Genomic DNA, 19,945 nt, shown 5'->3' with positions numbered 1-19,945 from the left:
TCTCACATGATCTTGATTTTATATATATATATATATATATATATATATATATATATATATATATATATTTGATGTTGAGATATGATCTTTAGGATTTGTACTTTCATGTAGGTATCTTTTATCTTCTCCGTAGGCTGTATAATATTTCTTTATAGTTATGATACATAGTTATAATTGTTTTTCTATTAATATGTTTCAAGATTATTATAAAGTCATCTTACGAATAATATGTTTTACCTTGCTTGCTGTAGAGAATATTTCAAACATCAACTTTGAGCCCACTGTGATCATGCATTTATGCATGGTGGTGTCCAAAGGGAAAAAAGTTAGAGATAAAAGAGTCGCCAACAAGTTTTAGGAACTTGTAAACCGTTCACGAGTGTGAAGGTTACACCCCATTCACGGTCACGGAGAGCGCTAACTCCATAGTGGTGCGAAACCATGACTGGATATTCAGGGATGATGATACGAATCCAGCCTAAAAGAGATTGAACCCGCCCTAAATTGGCCTCTACTTAATTCTTATGATATTCATGTGCGCTTCCCGATCAACATACATACAACAAGTTAATCCTAACCCTGTTTAATCTATGTTGGTTGATTATTAATGCACAAATAAATCTATTATTGACGACCACTTGAAATTAAAATCATATTAAGCCTAAAACAAAATTATTAATTATCTTATTAGACGTGATTCAAGTACAAATTCCCTTTAAACATGCAAGAAGGGGCGTGATCAAGCAATAACAATCAATAATAATAATCAAGCAACATAATTATTAATTGACACAACAATCATCATAATAATCAATATAAAACATAATTAGCAAGATCCTAGGCATGATACTAAACAGATTAATAACAAACCCTAGCATGTCACTAAATAATAAAGATTAAAGCTTTATCCTAAACATGATACTAGAAACCAACATGATATTAGAAATATTAATTAACACCCTAAACACGATACTAGAAATCATAAAAGCATCCTAACATGATTCTAGGAATTAAAATAATATTCTAAGCATGATTGCTGCATAAAAGAATAAATATTAGGGAGATCAAATTACTCACTTTGATGGCTTGTATCTCTTTCTATCAAAACAATACACGAGTTAGTAACTTCAAGAAAGATTAAATCAAACAAATCAAACAAGAATTGAAATATAGATTAGGGACCAAACCTGCAAAAATATCAACCTTTCACGTCGAGGTCGAAGGCAACTACGAGAAGGGCTTGGAGTATTCAAGTGTATGGTGTGTGATGTGTTTAGGCTAAGGCTAAGAAAGAGAGAGAGGAGCTTAAAGCTTAGAGAGAGGATTAAGATGATGATTGTTGGTGAATGAAAACGGAGGAAGACGACCCTATTTATAGGATAAAATGATGGAAAAGATCATAAAAATAGTCAGAATTCGACTCGGAGTAAAACGCCTTTCATCGCGTAACGATGGATCCATCGCGTCGCGATGCTTATATTGCTGCGCGATATTAGCATCATTGTGCGATATTTCCATTGCTGCGCGATACTTTTCAGAAGATAAGATCCGTACGGAATCCGACTTCCAATAAAATTGGGTTAGTCGAATATCCGTACTTATCCTTATTTTATTAGAATTAAATCTATTAAAAACAAGTATTTTATCCAATATAAAATTCTTCATCTTTATATTTTCAAAAAGAGGATAAATTAGAACCTTCTAGAAGATTCTAGAAGCTAATAATAAATCCTAAGGGTTTTAGGAATGATGTTAAAGGTTAATGGACCCTCCACATGATCATTGGGTCGTAGGTAAGACTCGGTTTGGGCTCGGTTTAGTATTTTGGCCATAACTTCTTCTTTATAACTCAGATTTGGGCTTCTAATATATCGTTGGAAAGCTCTTTTCAAGCCCCATCCAACTACACAATAATTAGACCCATATTATGGACCAAAATAAACTGGTTTAGACGTTTTTATAAAGAGGACACGAAAAAGATTATTTTAAGGACACGAAATGAACGATTTTGGGTTAAAGGGCACGAAATAAATGATTTTGGCTAAAAACATTTTAAGAAAGGTTATAAATGGTCAAGACTTAGGAAATTCACGAGACTCTACAACTCTTCACCTTACTCGATAATCAAGGACGTGAAAGGTACTCATCACTGGGTTTGGTTTTTGGGGAGACATAATCAGGTGTCTACACTTGCACATTTAATTACAGCAAACACAAAACAATATATAACATGCCTAAAATAGTATGTAGTATGTATTATGACAAGATAAATTATTTAGAATTAAGATATTGATCTGCTAGTCAATACAACTGATAAGTGGTTTATTTGACCACTTATTATGGTGATTTTAACTCGGTTTTGTAGTCTTTTCCCCTCTTTCTAACCCCTTTTGTATATAAATCTTGCATTTTGGCTCTGCCCCCTCCTTGTGTGTTTGTGTCCTTGATTTGCAGGAATAGGTGAAGTTTTGGCAAGCAAGAATAGCTCTTGAAGGACTTAAGATGAAGCAAGAGTGAAGAGGGAGAGACCGCTCTAGGAGGAGCGGGCGTGCACCTCTCTAGGAGCGGGCGCTCCTTCAAGACTTCAACATTCTGCCAATTTATGAGAACAACAGTTTTTAGAATAGTTTTCAGCAAACTTCCTCTTAGTTAGCACCTTAGTTCATTAAATTAGTTGATGATTTAGCTTAGAAACTCTCAAATCTAATCATTGTAGAAGCAAACTTCAAGCTTCATTCTCAGATTTTCAGCATTTGTATTATTCAATATTTGAAGCTTCAATTAGTAACTTCTTTCACTTACCTCTACTTATTTTCTGATTTTATTTTGATATTGCAAGAGTCTTTGAATCTCTCTTGAACTTGTTAATTTGTTGTTGCATGTTAGTTTTATCTTTAATAAATCACTTTTCCCCAATTTTAGAATTAATTAGAACCCAAACTTGGAACTTTGTTGTGAGTAGTCCTCTTTGCTAAGGGTTGGGTGAAGCTTAACCTAATGGTTAATTAAGTGAAATTGGGAGAAGCATTGTTGATTGAATTGTGATTAAATTGATTATATGAGATTGCTTGTTAGTTCATTTTGATTGGAGTAACTACCCTTGATTTTGGGCTTGATGGCATGATATGCTTGGTTTGACATGGGAATGTAGATTAAGTTTATCATTACTTATTGCAATTTGATTATGTAGTATCTCCTATTGCTAAACTAATAAAGGATCTAAGTTTAGGAGTGTGAGTTGTATTCTTAATTGCATGAGGTTGGTCTTACATGTAGTCCTTGCTATCTCTTGTCTCTATTTGCTCCCAATATGCTTGATTACCATGGTTGAGTGGATCCCATTCCCTAGTGTTTTTAATTACTTGATTTAGAACAATAGTTTATTTGTCTACTTGACGAACCCTCAATCAACAAAAGTCTTCAAACTAGCTTGCGTATTAAGATCTTTAGCGATTATATCCTATTCCTTGTGGACCGAACTCTTACTTATCATTGTGCTTGGTTTGTGAGATGTTTGCTTATAAATGTGTTTGAATGAGTGTGGAACGTGCGACCATTCTAACGCCCATCAACAACACCCATTTTCCAACCCATAATTATATGTCCCTTTAATTCACAATCATTTGTCCAACTCAATATTTTAACATCCTATCCATGAGTACATTATTTATTAAGATCATCTATAAATACTTTAATTATATTGTGTTTCAATATCAGCACTAAACACAAAAAAATTTACTTCTTTTTTTGTGTTATTCAACTTTTTTTGTTAACATTACTAGTGTAAATTTTGTGTCCAAGTCATTAGAAATGACCTTTAAAAGCACCTCTTCTATAGCTCTTTTTCTTTCATTAAGCCTTATCTTATCTAACCTTGCCTTCGCTACATATGTAGCACAACCTCTTAAGAGGTGCCCTTCGGATGCCCTTAAGTTGAATGCGTGTGTGGATGTGCTTAATCTTGCACACCTTCAAATTGGATCTTCTAAGATGGAATCATGTTGTAGTCTTGTAAGTAATCTCATTAAACTCGATGGCGCTACCTGTCTTTGCACCGCTATTCATGCTGACGTCTAAGACCTTGTTAGCCTTGACCTCAATGTTGGTTTTACAACTCTTGTTAACTATTGTAAGCTCCCTAGTGGCTTCCAATGCCCTTCATGTCGTGCCTAATTTGTGATTTGTTCTTATTAAATATTTGTATTATTGTCTTTATCATTTAAATTAGATTCACTTCTCATGTATTGTATGGGTGTCACTAAATTTGGATGTTGATGAAGATTTTTAATAGTAAATGGATTATATCAAAAGCTTATGATTTGTTATGAAGTCTCTTTATCTATATATGATAATCATATATTGCTCTTCAAATTCATTAAGTGGACATTATGGGTGATGATCCAGTGATTTATATTACATTTAAGGGCATTTAAAAAAAAAAAATCTATATCGAAAAATGCCACCTTGATTATTGATAATACCTTGCGTGCAACTCCATCCACTGTGTTACTAGATAATATGACATCTAATTAAGTCACTTGTAACAGGTATACAATATCATATGTAATGTTGATAAATGATTTTTCTGGTTAATTTTCTATTTAAATTTTCATTATGCTATGAAAAGTTACTGCTCTTTAAATTAATTTTTAATATCATGAAAGATCGATGATATGTTGAAAGTCTTGAAGGCATTTTAGATTTTTTTGGGGAGTGAATGTCTCCTTGGTCACTCATATTACTATCAACAACATGTTATAGATCAAGTTAATCTACAAAACTAATTGCGACTCTAACCGTTGAAATTTAATTGGTAATGTAATGTTAATAGATAAATTTTAGTTTTATATGTAGTTACATGTATTCGATATTTTTTTTTATGGCAAAGGATGTCTTGGTATATATGTTGATTATTTACAAACAAATGTATGTCACGCAGTAATTTGATAATTTCGCTTATTTTATGGACATTTTGGTAAATTCATGGACAGTTTCTTAGGAACATAAATGCTGAACATTTAAGAGTGAATATATAGTAGTACTTTAAAAACCAAAAGTTGTACTTTTGAAACCAAATATCTATATCTATAATAATACAAACCATCACACAAACCAATAGCGTCACGTTACACTCACCATTAACCTGTTTTTTTCTATTTTTATTTATATAAAACATATCGATATTAAAATCATCAATAAAATTAATTCATCACATGTAATTAACATTATTTCTTTCACATTCCCACTAAATTAAATATATATTATATAACATTAAACAATTAAAGACTCTAGATATTCCGTAATTTACATAATTTAAGTAACAAAATAAGGTGTTTCATTTTCTTAAAACACATCTGAAGAAAAATAATCCATAAGAAATAGTCCAAGCATCGAACGAGCCAAAAGGTGTATATAAATAGTCAAACCACTTTATTTATAAGTTAGCCATTAATGTGATATAAATTACAAATTTATCAATTATATTTTAGAAATTTCACATTTTTAATTTTCATTTCATTTTTTTCATTTTTTTTAAACCTTATAATGTCTCTTAGAAATTGAATTTTAATAATGTAATGTTAAAAGATAATGTTTCTACAAATGTTATTAGTTATAATTTTCATTCCACTTCAAGAAATTACTAGTCTAAATTCCTTGTAATTTTTGTATGGTGATACTTTAGTTGCTTAAAAAATGCAATGAAACATAATGGGTTGCTAACCATGAGCATTTTTATTAGTAATTAGTGTGTACTAATGGGTAAATAAATTTTGTTCATATTAAGTTTAATGTCTATTATGACTTTATGAGTTGTTCATTAAATAATTACACATTGTGAAAAAAGAGAGATATTGGATGAATACGATTGTTTGTCCTCAATAGTGTATTGTTGTAGCACACTAAGTGAAAAATATCAACTCCATATTTTATATGAAGGTTCCTAATGCAAAGAGTTTTCTTTAAGATTTTGGGGCTCTATTTAATATGTAATTTTGGACCATATTTTAAAACTATACAAACTAATGTTATTTGATTCTTTAGCAATTAATGAATTATTTGATGTTGTGCTAGGAATTTCATCAAAATATTTCTTTCAATAAATTTCACGTCTTTGGGGAAAATTAAGATCAAAATTCATCTCAATGGTATGTTTTTTTAGCATTATCCAAACTAGGAGTGGCAATGGATCGGATTCAGGTCAGATGGAGCTTCACCCGCATCCACCCGAATTCACCATCCACTCCACCCGATCCACCCGTCACCCGCAACACCCATATCCCGCATCCGATCCATCCGTCATCCGCGAGTGAAATGGGTGGATCAGATGCTTAGCGGGTGATAATTATAATCCCCACTCTAACTATCTAATATATTATTTATTAAAAAAACCTTTTACCCAATTTTAAACTTGAATAATAAATCATTAATTACCTTCAAATTCCAAACTTTAGCAATAATAATAAAAATTAAAAAAAAAAACATGTAGAATATATATAAGAGTAGTACAGTACAGTATATATTAGGGAGGATTATATATTTTTGTAAAATAAAATATACTAATTTTTACAAGCAATTTTTTTATGTAGAAGTATATATACATAGTAGAATATAAGGTAAAAAAACATATGTATATATATATATTCGGAAGGATGGCGGGTGATAAACGGATGACGGATCAGGTGATGGATGAAACAGAGCTCCACCCGAATCCGACCCGATTCATCACCCGTTTCATCCGTCACCCGCCCTTCATCCATTTAAAGCAGATTTTCGTCCATTTATTTATATCAGGTGGATCGGGTTTGCGGATATCCATTTAGAATTGCCATCCCTATCCAAGACATTATGAAAACTAGTTTCTCTATACCTAAAAGAAAAAAATTAAACCATTTAAGTTTTTAATAGCCACATCAATAAGAATGTACGTTAATTGTAAAATCTTACTCACCAAACAATTGATTACACATAAAATTCACCAAATACCCCTAAGTAAATCGTTAATTCACAATATATCCATAAAACTTTTCAAACACCATGTACACCAGAGTTTAACAACAATGTCACCAAATACCAAAATCAGTAACGGACGTTAATTCCGTTAGTCTATATGCCTAATTGTGCCACGTGGCAGCATGTGATAGGTTTTCTTTTAATTAATAAAAAATTAAAGTAATTATTTAATTATAATTATAAAAAAAGAACAACCACCCACAACTCCCCAGCCAACCACCTGCCCCCACCCTAACCATCCCTCGCCGGCGCTCCGCCTTAAACCTCAGCGTCAGCGCCACCCCAACACCCCTTGCCTCGTCTTCGCCCCTCCCTTTCCCCTAAACCATCCTCCCTTTACCCGAAAACCACATCCCTTCCTCGAAAAATCCTCCATCACCACTGATCGGCACCCAAACCCCTTCCTCTGCACTGACCTACTTGATTCGCCACTCCCCTAGCCAGTTCCGTCCCTTTTCCCCCTGAATCAGCACGCTAAATCCTTATTAAAACCAAAATCGCAACCTTAAAACCAAAATTAGGGTTTCGATTTTGGAGTTTTAGGGTTTCGGGGTGGTGATTCTCAATAGCCGGCGGCGGTGAAGTGGGGGAAAAGGGCGGAGATGGTAGGGGGAGGGGCGAATTGCGTTCGCCGGTATCGGGGAGGGGGGTTTGGAGCGCCGGTTGGTGGGGAGGGAGGTTTTTTGGATTGAGGGAGGGGTTTTAAGTGTTGCGTGGATGGTGGTTTGGGCCGATTTCAGGGGGTTGGGGTCAGGCTGGCGCCGGCGTAGGGGTTCAGCTGGGATTTGCGCTGGCGTCGGTGCCGGCGTGGGGTTCAAGGAGGCAGCGGTGGCGGTAGCTGGGTTCAGGGGAGGCGATGGTGGTTGGGCTGGTTTTGTTTTTAATAATTAATTATATAGATTAAAAATATAACTAATCAAGAGATGTCACGTGGCACAATTAACCCTTAATGACTAACGGAGTTGACATCCATTAGTCATTTGGGTATAAGGGGCATTTTTGTTAAACTCAGGGGTATGTGGTGTATTTGGAAAGTTTCATCGGTATTGCTCAGGGGTATTTGGTGAAATAACCGTAAAATAAAATATCCCAAAGAAAGTATACGTGTCGTGTGGCGCTCTCCAACATCTATATACATAACTAAAACAAACACCAGAAATGACAAGTGTTAATTCTTAGTATAATTTTTTGACTTCAAAACTTTCCATTTTATTACCAGAATTTTTTTTTTGGTAATTTTGCTACTGAAAATTCACTATGTATATTACTTTCAAAAAAAAATAAAAATAAAAATTCACTATGTATATATTAACAAATTAAAGACATACGAAGTATTGGATATGACTATTAGATAATATTATGATGTTTGACAACTATTATCACATGTTGAAATAATCTCAATCAATTTTGTTTGGAAAATATGAAATCTAATAAATTAATATCTTAGTAATACATATAAAATACTCTCTTTTAATGTGACTTTTGATTGAGATAAACTATTACTTTTGATATTCATAAATAATTACATGTATACTAAAAGACACAACTAGTGACAAGTGACATTTCTTGATGCATCTCCTTAATATATATATATATATATATATATATATATATATATATATATATATATTCTTTTTTTTTGGGTAAATATCTACATATCAAATTTTAAGCTAAGGCGGTAAATAAGAATGATCAACCACAATTATTAAATAGCTTCAAACACATTTTTTTTTATTAAAACAAAAAACTATAATATCATATATATCAAACATTGTTGGGTTTTTAATTTAATCTAATTATGAGTGCGAAAACAACCCTATGACCGAATCCATGTATAATTCAAAAGATTAACCAAAGCATAAAATCTACTCGAAAGTTTATACCTTTGAGGCGTGCTTGTTAGTATGAACAGAGCCTTAAAACTGCAAGCGGAATCCCTTTATCAAAAGTATTCAACCCGCACGATAAATCCGCTTTAAGCGTACTAGCTTAGAATGCTGGAAAATATCTTTCATGATAAAGTGCTTAGATCTAGGTTCACACTTTTAAGGAGGCAAGATTAATTATGCAATTAATAAACACCTCCTTATTAAATAATTATACGATAATTGTGTTAGAAAATAAGCACCCCACAAGCATTAGGATAGTCGGTCAACCCACACGCACTAAACGTGTGGCCAAGTCCTTGAGTGTCAAGGACTCTTGGCCAATCCTAGCGCTCCAAGGAAATAGTATGCCCGGTGAATCAAGCAAGACAATAGCACCGCGTGCACCGTACGCGCTCGACCAGCAATACGTTGGGCCTTGGTGCACGCAGCGCGCAGGCCTGGCCTGCACGTGCACGCGGTTGGTCTTGCGATTGAGCGCACGCGAGGCTCGCAAGGCCTTCCCTTAGCTTAGTCATGCGTTCTTAGGCCTTTGACCCATGCTCGTTTTTACTTGATCCAATTCCATCATCTAACGCTCCTTTGGATCAATTTGGCGATATACGCTTGGACTTGGCACATCTAAGTCCAACGTCCAATGTTTTGATTTAAAGTATATTTATTCGACGTATTTAGGCCTTTGGCCCAATTCGTCTTACGGTTTGATTTCGTGCTTAGGGTATGACCTTATAATAGGTTAAGTTAAGAGCAATCTGTGAGACTAATTATATTACGAAAGCGCCCTCAGCTATGTATTTCTATAACTTAACTTCACTGAATAATTAACTCCGTAATTAACCGAACCATCTATTGGAGTAATACTCTTGGTCTAAAGACACTACTCCTTCAACATCAATCCATTAAAAAATTATAATAATACATGTTAGAGTGCCCCAATTATGGATTTTTCTTGTCTTTAATAATGATTCAAGTTGTTTTTGTTTGAACTCACAATAATTTGGAATTCATTAAAACATGCACATTGTTGACCAAATCTAAAAATAATAAGTCTTGTATAAGGCAGACTTTTGTTAATTTTATTGAAAGACGGTCAATTTAGGGTAATTTTAATGATTTTTATGTGGTAACTAACCCAGTTAAGGTTAACTTTTAATTTATCATGAGTTTGATTGTATTTTTAATGTGTATTTTTTAATGTATGCATGTTATAAAGGTTAAGACCATCTCTAATGATGAGACTCATCTTTAAGTATTGAAATACAAAATGAGTTGCTTTTCACACCCTATGGTGATACTCAACCCACTTCTCAATTTAGAAACTCATGTGACATATAATATCCCAACTTTAGGTCATTTACTTTATATAATCCCAACTATCGATTATTCTTGAATAATCCCAACTTTGAAGGTCGTTTTCTTTAATTAGGTCAAATAATCGGTGACTTGCTGAAATGGTAATTTTTTATTTTTTTCTTATAAAAAATTTGCCACATGTTGAATGCTAAATAGTCCAAAAAATAAATAAAATTCACCCACCACCACAGCCCCTCCCTTTCCCCCAAAACTGCCAGTATCCCCATCCTCTTTATCTGACAGTTCAAACCCCAACAACCCCACCCAACCCCGACCACACCAGCAACCTCGAATTCCCCACTTAGCTACCTCGAAAACCCTCTGCACCCAAAATTCCCCACCTAGCCACCCCGTAAACCCCACCATCCAATAAATTCCTGGCTTGTTGATAATATTGCCTGACTAATTAACTTCTAATATATGGGATCATAATTTTGCAAATGCCCTTGATCAATTGCGTATGAGAAGATAAAATATCCTTATTTCCCATCCTTTTCAAGCCTCTGTTGTCCTTGTTGTCGCGGCCAAAAGTGTGTGGCTTTAGACCAGTCTGGTGTAACACCCTAGAAATTCATTTCCTTTAAAATACCTGTTTTGCCCTTTTTAAAATACGAAATAGGAAAATCTAAGACATTACCGCCACCATGAAAACGGCTAAGGCAAATATCAAAGACACACAATGGAAGACTTTCTTTAAAACCATTCAAAACAAGTCAACTGAAAAGTCAAACCAAACGAAAGTAAAGTCAAACAAAGTCAACCTACAACTTGGAACCATTTTAGGCCCTTAAAACCAAACAATACTGAAAACCCTTACGTTAGTCTCATGAGCATAATAAAATAAATAATATTCAAAGCAAATAAACACATCATATTCCTATGGAAACTAAGCATGATTCGCTCTTCACTCATGCCCACCATGAAAATGCTTCATCACCTGAAAAACTTCTCTCTACTTGTCCCCACTACTCGCCATTAGAAATGGGTCGTCGTAGGGCCAAGGTAAAGACAAAGCCAAACAAACATACAACACACAATCAACAATGCTGAGTACATAAGCGTTATAAAACACACTAACATGCTTTCATCCTATCATCACATAACTTACCTTGTTGCACCTGTAAACAGGCATACAAGACATTCAACACTTAACTAGACAAATACCAATGTCCATTTAATTTGATTAAGCATCGAACGGGTTTCCAACCAAATCCCTGCCCCAAATAAATTGAGGTAAACTACACCGGGAGCTAACCGGGTAGGCAAATGTCAAATGAAGTGACGGACGTCCTGCGCATAATAATAATAAAAGGAAAATACAACGTCTTGTACTCCTAGTATAAGTTATGGTCAAATATAAAGTCGCAGAACTCCCCCCATATGTTCATACTCGAGGTATATACGTTTCAAGAGTTTTGGTGCGTAATCTCTTTCACTTTACGTTATTTACATATTATTAGACTTGGTGATGACTCTCAACCATAACACAACCCAACGTTATAATCATTCAAGCAATCAAACGTACCAATTTAAATTCTTGAATAATTAGTGACCACAAAACTTTTAATAGTTGAACCCCTTTTTAATCTACCTCGGTGTCAAAGACACCTTAAACGCATAATGCGCCGCAAATCCTATCCTCGGTGTTAGAAACACCTTAAGTGCACATAGACACCGCAATTTAATTTATTCTTGTGTACTAAGACACTTGATAGCTCAATTCCCATGCTTAAAGCATTAATAAAAATTATATGAACCATAATAAAATTTCCTTTTCATATTCCAGACCAAATTAAACATTTACTTTAATTAAATATGTCTTCCATCATGATAATAATAAAAGTGTGGTTCATATCCAACATGCCAACATATTTAATTCCAATCACCAATTCATCATAAATAATTCATACCTCACAAATCATTCTCCAACACAACCATACAACAAATTCCAACCAATACCTATCATGATACTACTTGGAATTAATTTATCAAAGCCTACCATGCTTCTACATATTCAAATAATTACCAAGTACGCGAACGTACCTTGAATATGATCTCTAAATCACCACGACTAAATAAAATCACTCACTTGGAAAACTCCTACAAACCAAAATTACAAAGAGGCATTATTACCTATTCAATATAAATTTACAGCAATATATACACTCTTTAACTCACTCATAAACCCTCTAAAACAAGCTGAAATTTAGTTTAAAACCCTTTTTATTCCCAATTAATGGGTAATTAAAAATCCTTTCAAGAAACATAATTATAACTTATATATAAAAATTCTAGCTTTATTAAATCATATAAAATTGTTGTAATTGTGTTTTAAAACACATATTTTAATAATTTAAATCACCCATAAACGATTTCCATCAATATACATAAACTTAGAAACCTAGGGTTTATAATTTGGGGCTTTTTAATTCAAAACCAAATCTGAAAAGTTATATATATCATACTTGAAATCAAACATCATAAAAATCATCAAAAAATTCAAAATCAATAATTAAATCAAGGCTAGATTAGGATTAAAAACAAAAGAGAAATATTTTTTTTTGTTCGAACACCAACAGCCAGGCCACGACACACGGCTGGGCTGCTGCCGCACCCGTCGGTGTCGCCGTGGATGCTGGTGTGTTCACTGGTGGCTAAGGTGACCGGCCGACCATGTGTGTGTGTGGGTGTGTAAAATAAAAAGAAAGGGGATGGGGAAAAATAAGAGAAAAAGAGAGAAAATAAGAGGAGAGAGAGATAGTTACCTTTGGATATTCTCCACCTTGGGAAAGGTTCAATTTATCCATGTGATGGGTCTTTATACCCCCTCTCTAAACCCTCCTACTTATATTCCTTTTTCTACCCTTAATGATCCCTTCTCCTATTCAAACTAGTATTTTGACTTTCTTTAAAAACTCGTTGACTTTAAAATTTCCTTTTATAAAATAATATGCCCCAAAGTTTCCAAATCATGAAATAAATTATTTTCAAGACTGTTAAATAAATAAATTGGACCCTTAATTTAAAACTAAAACTCTTTAATTTAGTAAAATATCATAAATAATTCATTTCAACTTATTTAAATACTTTAAGAAATACTTATTTAAGTTAAAATATGTATAAAAATATGGGGTGTTATATCTGGTCAGTGACAGCCACCCCGAATTGTCCCTTGCGAAATGGTTCGAATTAACGGTTTCCATTTTGGGGTGGTAGGGTGGGAGAAGGGCGAAAAACCAGAAAGGGTAAAGGGCGTGGGCTGGGAGAAGTAGAAACGGCTGGATGCCTAGGCTTGGTGGTGCCCGACAATAAGGTTGGTGTGGGGGTGGTTTAATTTTTTTTTTTGATTTATTTTTTGATTTTATTTTTGAATTTTTTTGGACCAATTACATGTTGACACGTATGCAGGTAAACTGGTATAACAGGTTATTGACCGGTCATGACCTAATAGAAGAAAACAACCCCCAAAGTTGGGATTGTTCAAGAATAATCTATAGTTGGGATTATTTTAAGTTAGTGACCCAAAGTTGGGATTAACCGTTATTTCCTATTTGATATGTATATTTTATCAAATTTTATTTGTTAAATATAATTATTTATATATTTTTAAAATTAAGCATACCTTGCGTGGCACGGAGCCGGGGCTAAACTAGTTTATTGTTTCTAATTACATGTCATCAACTTAATTATAAGATTTGAACGTGCAACCTCAACTCTGAAAACTAAACATCATACCACTAAGCTATATCATATTTCATGTTTTCATTTACAAACAAAATTCAAAATTTAGAAAACATCAATATACTACCTAGGTTTCATATTAGTTGCAACTTTGGAATATTTTATATCTCACAAATAATACCCCAAAGTTGCAACTAATATGAAACGGAGGTAGTAAAAAGTAAAATGTAATTAAATATAAGTTTAATTCATTAATCAGACGTATAATAATTAATTATGTGCAATATTAAAAAAAATATATATATATATTTTAGTTTAACTTCTCACTCATTAGTCACCTGATCCACTCGCAAATGGTGGATGGATCGATGCAGGTGGTGTGTTAAGCGGGTGGCCTGGTAGATGAATGCGGGTGCAACTCCACCCGATATAAATTCATTCCATTACCAATGCAACTATAAGCACAAATCAAAATGTTTCAAGCATTTTCACCATAAGGTGTTCAAGAACACTAATCGAGTGTAATTAAGGAGCAAATTCAAAGTACTTACTTGAATTCGATGAAGATTCATGTTAGCAACTAAATATGTAACAAAGTGAAGCAAATTCGAGTGCTTCGAGGTGCAACTAGGGATGGCATCGGGGTGGATTTGAACCGGGTCTAGATGGACCCGGATCCAAATTTGTTTTAGTTTTACCTTGGATTCAGATCCGACCCTGATCCATCGGGTTTGAAAAATAGAAACCCATATCCAGATTTGACAGGTCCACCGGATCTGGATCCGGGTCCAAAACGGATCCGATACGTTTTGCCTAATTTTTTGCAACAAATGTAATGTTTGGGTCAAAAAAATGCATTTCAAACTTCTGCCGGGGGTTTATTAAGTTCAACCTAAATTAAAGTTATACAAGTAATCCAAAAATACAAAGCAACCAACTTGTACACTTGTCTTTTGAAAAAATTATAAACAGTGAAAAAAGTACGATGTTACAAATAAGCAAGTGAAAAAACGACGATATTGTATCCGATATGAGCATCTAAAATCCATCTCCCGAAATGGCTAATCTACATCACTACTAATATCATCAACATTATTCTTAATAAAGAAACAAACAATTATAGTTTTTTTGGGGAAATTATAAAACGAGTAAACGAATCCGGGTCCAAGTTTGCGGGTTAGACCCGAATCCAGATCTTTTTTTTTTCAACATTAGCCAGATCCTTCTGGTCCAAAATTTGAAGACCCATATCCGTGAAAAACGGATCTAGATCCATGGATCCTGGTCGGGTCCAGATCCACTGCCATCCCTGGGTGCAACTATTACCAAAAGCCATATAATATAAAGAAAAGAAAGTGCGACAAACATAACCAAACCCATCTTTATAAAAGAAGGCTATGTGGCGCACCCGCACACTTAGTTTGGTTTGAACCCATTTTCTGAAGATTATGGCATCTTTCAACCTCTAGTCATCGCACATTTTTAATGTGCTTAAATATTTTCAAAGTTTTTCACAAGCTCGACACGAGCACGATAACCGACCTACATATAGGCCTATGTAGTTTTTACCAATTTACCAAAATTATATAATTTATTAAAGAGGTTTGTTGGCACAACACGACATGACACATGAGTCATGTTATGCATAGGCTCCATTATTGAAATCGACACAAGTCTGACATGGCACGACTATTTTTTGAACTTATTCCACTCCAGGCATTACCCGCTTAAGCACGAGGCACATTAGCATGACACGTAGGCCTACTTAATACAACTCGTGCTCACCTTTAATTAGAGACCACATAAAAGACAAATGTGAAGGATTTTGAATTTTATGAAACAGATGGGAGTATTCAATTTACTACCTCCATTCTACAATATTTAACACAATCAAAGTTAACACATTTGTTAATGCGCTAGTTTGATCCTAAATATTAGTAATTACTTCGTATATGTTAATAAAAATTGTAAAAAGGGTTTATATTATGAAACTTGCTAACAACATATTATATGTTTTTTTTTTTTAATTTTTTTTTAACATTGGTAGAAAACATACTCAAATATGATGTATAAATATTTTTTAAAAAAATTAACATGTGTCAATTATTATGGAACTAGGTTAGAACCCATGCGATGCACGGTTTATATAAACCAATATAAGAATTATGCACCTTGTACAAAAAAAAAGGTGTAATTTTAAAATTTTAGATTTTCATCAAAAATATGAAATAGTATCGGTTCAACGTCACCTAATATATATTTCAATGTAGGAGGTCATTTGGCCTAAAAAAAAATTATGTAGGAGGTAATTTATTAGTATTATTAGATTAGCTCCCGTGCGATTCACGGATATAATGAAAAAAAGAGAGCTATATAAAACAATAATCCATAAAAAAAAAGCATAAAATAATGTTTCATTGGGTAAAGGGTTGTCAAAAGGTTTATTTAAAAAAATTGTGAAGAGTTTAACGTTTAGTATTCTGTATTAAAGTATTTTACAGTCAATATTTAGTTTTTTCCATAAAAAAATGAGAAAGAGAAAAAAAGTTCAGGCAAGAAAAATTGAAACAGAAGTTGACACGTGTACAATTTGGATAAATGAATGATGTCAGCGGTTGTTATTTTAGTATTAGTTATAGATATTTAAAATTCCTAGGAATAGATAGGTTTTAGTTGTAATGTGGAAGCTTCTAACATTTAAATTTCAAAATTGTTAAATATAATAGCTCCATAAATAAAAAAAAATAAAAAATTAAAAAAAATGACATCATCCTTGCATTTAGGCGGAATTTTTTTTCATTAAGGAAGCGACATGTAGGCAGTGGTGACATCAGCCTACTCTGTTTTAGTAATAGTTAATAGATAAAGGGTCAATTATTATGGAATAAATGGTGTTTTTTTAGAACAAACATATCTTTTTCGGTTATTTCATGAAATGCCACTGAGCAATTGTGAAATTCACCAAATGCCATGAACCTTTTCAAAATTCACCAAATACCACTGACAAATAGCACATTGACACCCAGTGCCATTGATGAGGTCTGGACGTTAGTTGGCCGATACTGGAAATCTTATTTCATGAAATGTCATTGAGGAGTTTATATATTTAACCAAATGCCATTACTTTTGTAAATTTTTACACAAAATACCTGTAAAGTAACTCAGTGTAACAGCTAGTTTGTTTGACCTTTTTTGAATTTTTTTGGGGCAAGTCTAGCTATTGCACCCAATTTGTTATATAAACAGTACACTAAAGCACACATAGCTGATCTTTTTGCATAATCATGAGCTTCATATCAAACACATCCTCCTCAAAACATGAGTATGCATATGTCAAGGTTCCATATAAATTTTGCAATTGTGTTAGAAAATATGCAATTAGAAGCTTGGAGTCAACATCTAATCCACAAAGGCTGTATTATAAGTGTGATTCATGTGATAGCTTCAAATGGTGCAAGGTTCAGGTGCATGAAGAAGGTCAAAGCAGGGGAAGTCAGAGTAGGGGAAGCTGTTATGCAAGGGGATGGCTCAGGACAAAGCAATGTGCATGAAGAATTGAAACAATTGAAGAAGAAAATCAAGCAACAGCAAAAAGTGCTCGATTGTATTATGAAATTAGGGGTACTGATGTGTGTAATAGTGGTGATTGTAATGATGAAGTGAACTATTGTAATTGCAATGAAATTTAACAAAGAGGGAAATTAAATCATGTGCCCAAAATATTGCTTCCTGTTCAAATCATGTTCCCAAAAGATTGCTTCCTGTTTAAATTACAAGGCTATGTCAAAAGAAACTAGATAACACAGCACACACTACACTGTTAATGTTCAAAAATTACATGGATAAACTGGCTGTGCATTAAAAAACATGAGTGGTTGTGCATTCATGCTGCTTTCTTTGTTTTCTTCTTGGGTTGAGAGGAGGTGGTTGATGTGCTTGCTTCAGTTGCAGCGCTTTTTTTCCTTGATGCACAAGTCAACATGTTGTGCCCCAATTCATTGCATAAGCTGCACTTAACTGTTGAATGCCTCTTCCCTTTCCTTGCTTCATTTGGCCCTCTTCTTCTTTGCTTTTTTGGTCGCCCTGCAGCTCTTTTCACCAATGGTGGTATTATGTTAGGCAGGTTCAGTGATGGCCATTGAGTTGGGTCTGGGTGCATATGCTCTGCATAAGTTAGCTTGTATCCTTCCCTTTGAAACAAGGGGCTACAAAGTCTACACGTTGCAGCCTCTAGTGGTAAATCACCCTTAGTACATGTTTGCATGGGAGTCCTGAATGTTGCCACTTCCCACAACCACAACTGCCAGTGTTCAGCTTGATGGGAAAATGCACATGTTGGTCTCTCACCTCAAACTCATCACCACCACTGGGGTTGCATAGCACAACCTAGACTCATCTGATCTGGTTTGCAGAATCTTGGCTGCATATTCAGTCAGCTCCATATCCCCCATGCTTAGGGCTTTGTCAAACCTTGAGCCAATCTTCTTCATGCCCCATTGCCTTATAGCTTCAAAACAGTATGCAAAGACATTATGAAAACAAGAAACAGGGGACTTGTCTTAATGCAAGTTGTTATTGAGTGGAAGTGAGTACCTTCAAGTATTTTCACAACAGGTAGATCTCTGTAGGGCCTGGAGCATGAGTTGAAAGACTCCACGAAATTTGTTGTGTTATGGTCACAACACAATGCAGGATCAAACTTATGTCTTGACCAGATCTCAGTGCAGCTCTCTAAGTATTCAACAACCTTAGGATTGTACTCTTGAATCTTTTGCATTGCTTTGTTGTATACATACTCATTGTATGCATCAGCTGCTATCCTAAAAAGCTTATGAAAGGCTGAACCACTGAATCCATTGGCCATGCAGTTCATGTACAGGTGCTGGCAACACACTCTTCTAGTTGCTCTGGGGAATGCTTCATAAATTGCTGTGTCAACACCCTGCAAAGAAAATAGTTTAATGGCTGAGAGTTGAACATAAGAAAAAATAGTAAATCACATGTAATAAACTAGTTTCCAGGTGGCTTACCTTCATTCTGTCAGAAATGAAGGTCCAATCATCTTTCCTGCACCCTTCCTTCTCAAAAAGGCATTTCAAATTCCTCAGAAAATAGCCCCAGCTGTCAATACTCTCAAAACCAACCACTCCATAGGCAATGAGAAAAATCTCATTGTTCCCATCAATCCCAACTGCAGTTAACAATATTCCCTTGAAATTTCCACTTAGGTGGGCCCCAACAATGCCAATGAAAGGTCTACAGCCTCTCAAGAATCCCCTGACTTGGGCAGCAAAAGAAAAAAAAAACAAGCCTTGAATCTTGGAGGCTCAGTTGCAGTAGGTTCATCCCATGTCACAAGAGCATAACTACCTGGATTAGTCTCTTTCACCATTTCAGCATACCTAGGCAACAGTGAGTATGCCTCTCTAAAATGTCCATGGATGATCTCCTTGGACATTGCCTTGACCTTGTACAATAGCCTTTTCTTGACTTCAAGCCTAAACCTTTCTGTACAGATTCTCTGTAAAGACTCCACTGGAATATCAGGATTGGCTTCAATGTCTGACTGCAGATGTCTACACAGCCACTCAAAACTTACTATTGGGTTTCTTTCCAACCTCCCACAACTTCTATGCTCCCCTGTCAAAGTCTTGATTGCCCAGCTAACCTTGTCCATTATTGTGGAGGCATGAATCCTCCAGTTGCAATTCTCTATAGCACACCTTGCTATCAATCTTGTTTTGTCACTCTTTTCAACATAAACACCAAACCCTTCCTGTACACAATAGTCCTTGAACACATCAAGAAATGATTGTCCGTCTCCAAATATCAACTATGGCTCTAATGTGATGGATCCAAACTCTTGATAGCTCCAAATTTTACCATTCTTGTAGGTTTTATCCATGGTTGAACTGCCATCAAGGTAATCCTGAAATTTCTTGTCAGGAATGTCATCATGTAGGCAATCTATTTCTGTCTCCTCTTCTATGAAGTCACCAATATCTGCCTCATCA

At 34.5% G+C, this 19,945-nt stretch overlaps 1 protein-coding gene across 1 annotated transcript; it reads right to left on the bottom strand.

The window, feature by feature from the left end:
• Nucleotides 1-17,814: 17,814 nt before the first annotated feature.
• On the bottom strand, nt 17,815-19,608 carry LOC110728654. The gene is made up of 5 exons (XM_021908297.1): nt 19,239-19,608; nt 18,962-19,122; nt 18,525-18,873; nt 18,279-18,438; nt 17,815-18,202 (listed from the first exon to the last, which is right to left on the bottom strand). The coding sequence occupies exons 1-5, from the start codon at nt 19,606-19,608 to the stop codon at nt 17,815-17,817; spliced, it is 1,428 nt and encodes a 475-aa protein (XP_021763989.1).
• Nucleotides 19,609-19,945: the final 337 nt, after the last annotated feature.

Source organism: Chenopodium quinoa, unplaced genomic scaffold (genome assembly GCF_001683475.1).
Source record: "Chenopodium quinoa cultivar QQ74 unplaced genomic scaffold, ASM168347v1, whole genome shotgun sequence".
In the NCBI taxonomy this organism is placed as follows: domain Eukaryota; kingdom Viridiplantae; phylum Streptophyta; class Magnoliopsida; order Caryophyllales; family Amaranthaceae; genus Chenopodium; species Chenopodium quinoa.
The sequence above is the reverse complement of the archived record's forward strand: the minus strand, read 5'-3'. Positions and strand labels throughout refer to the sequence as shown.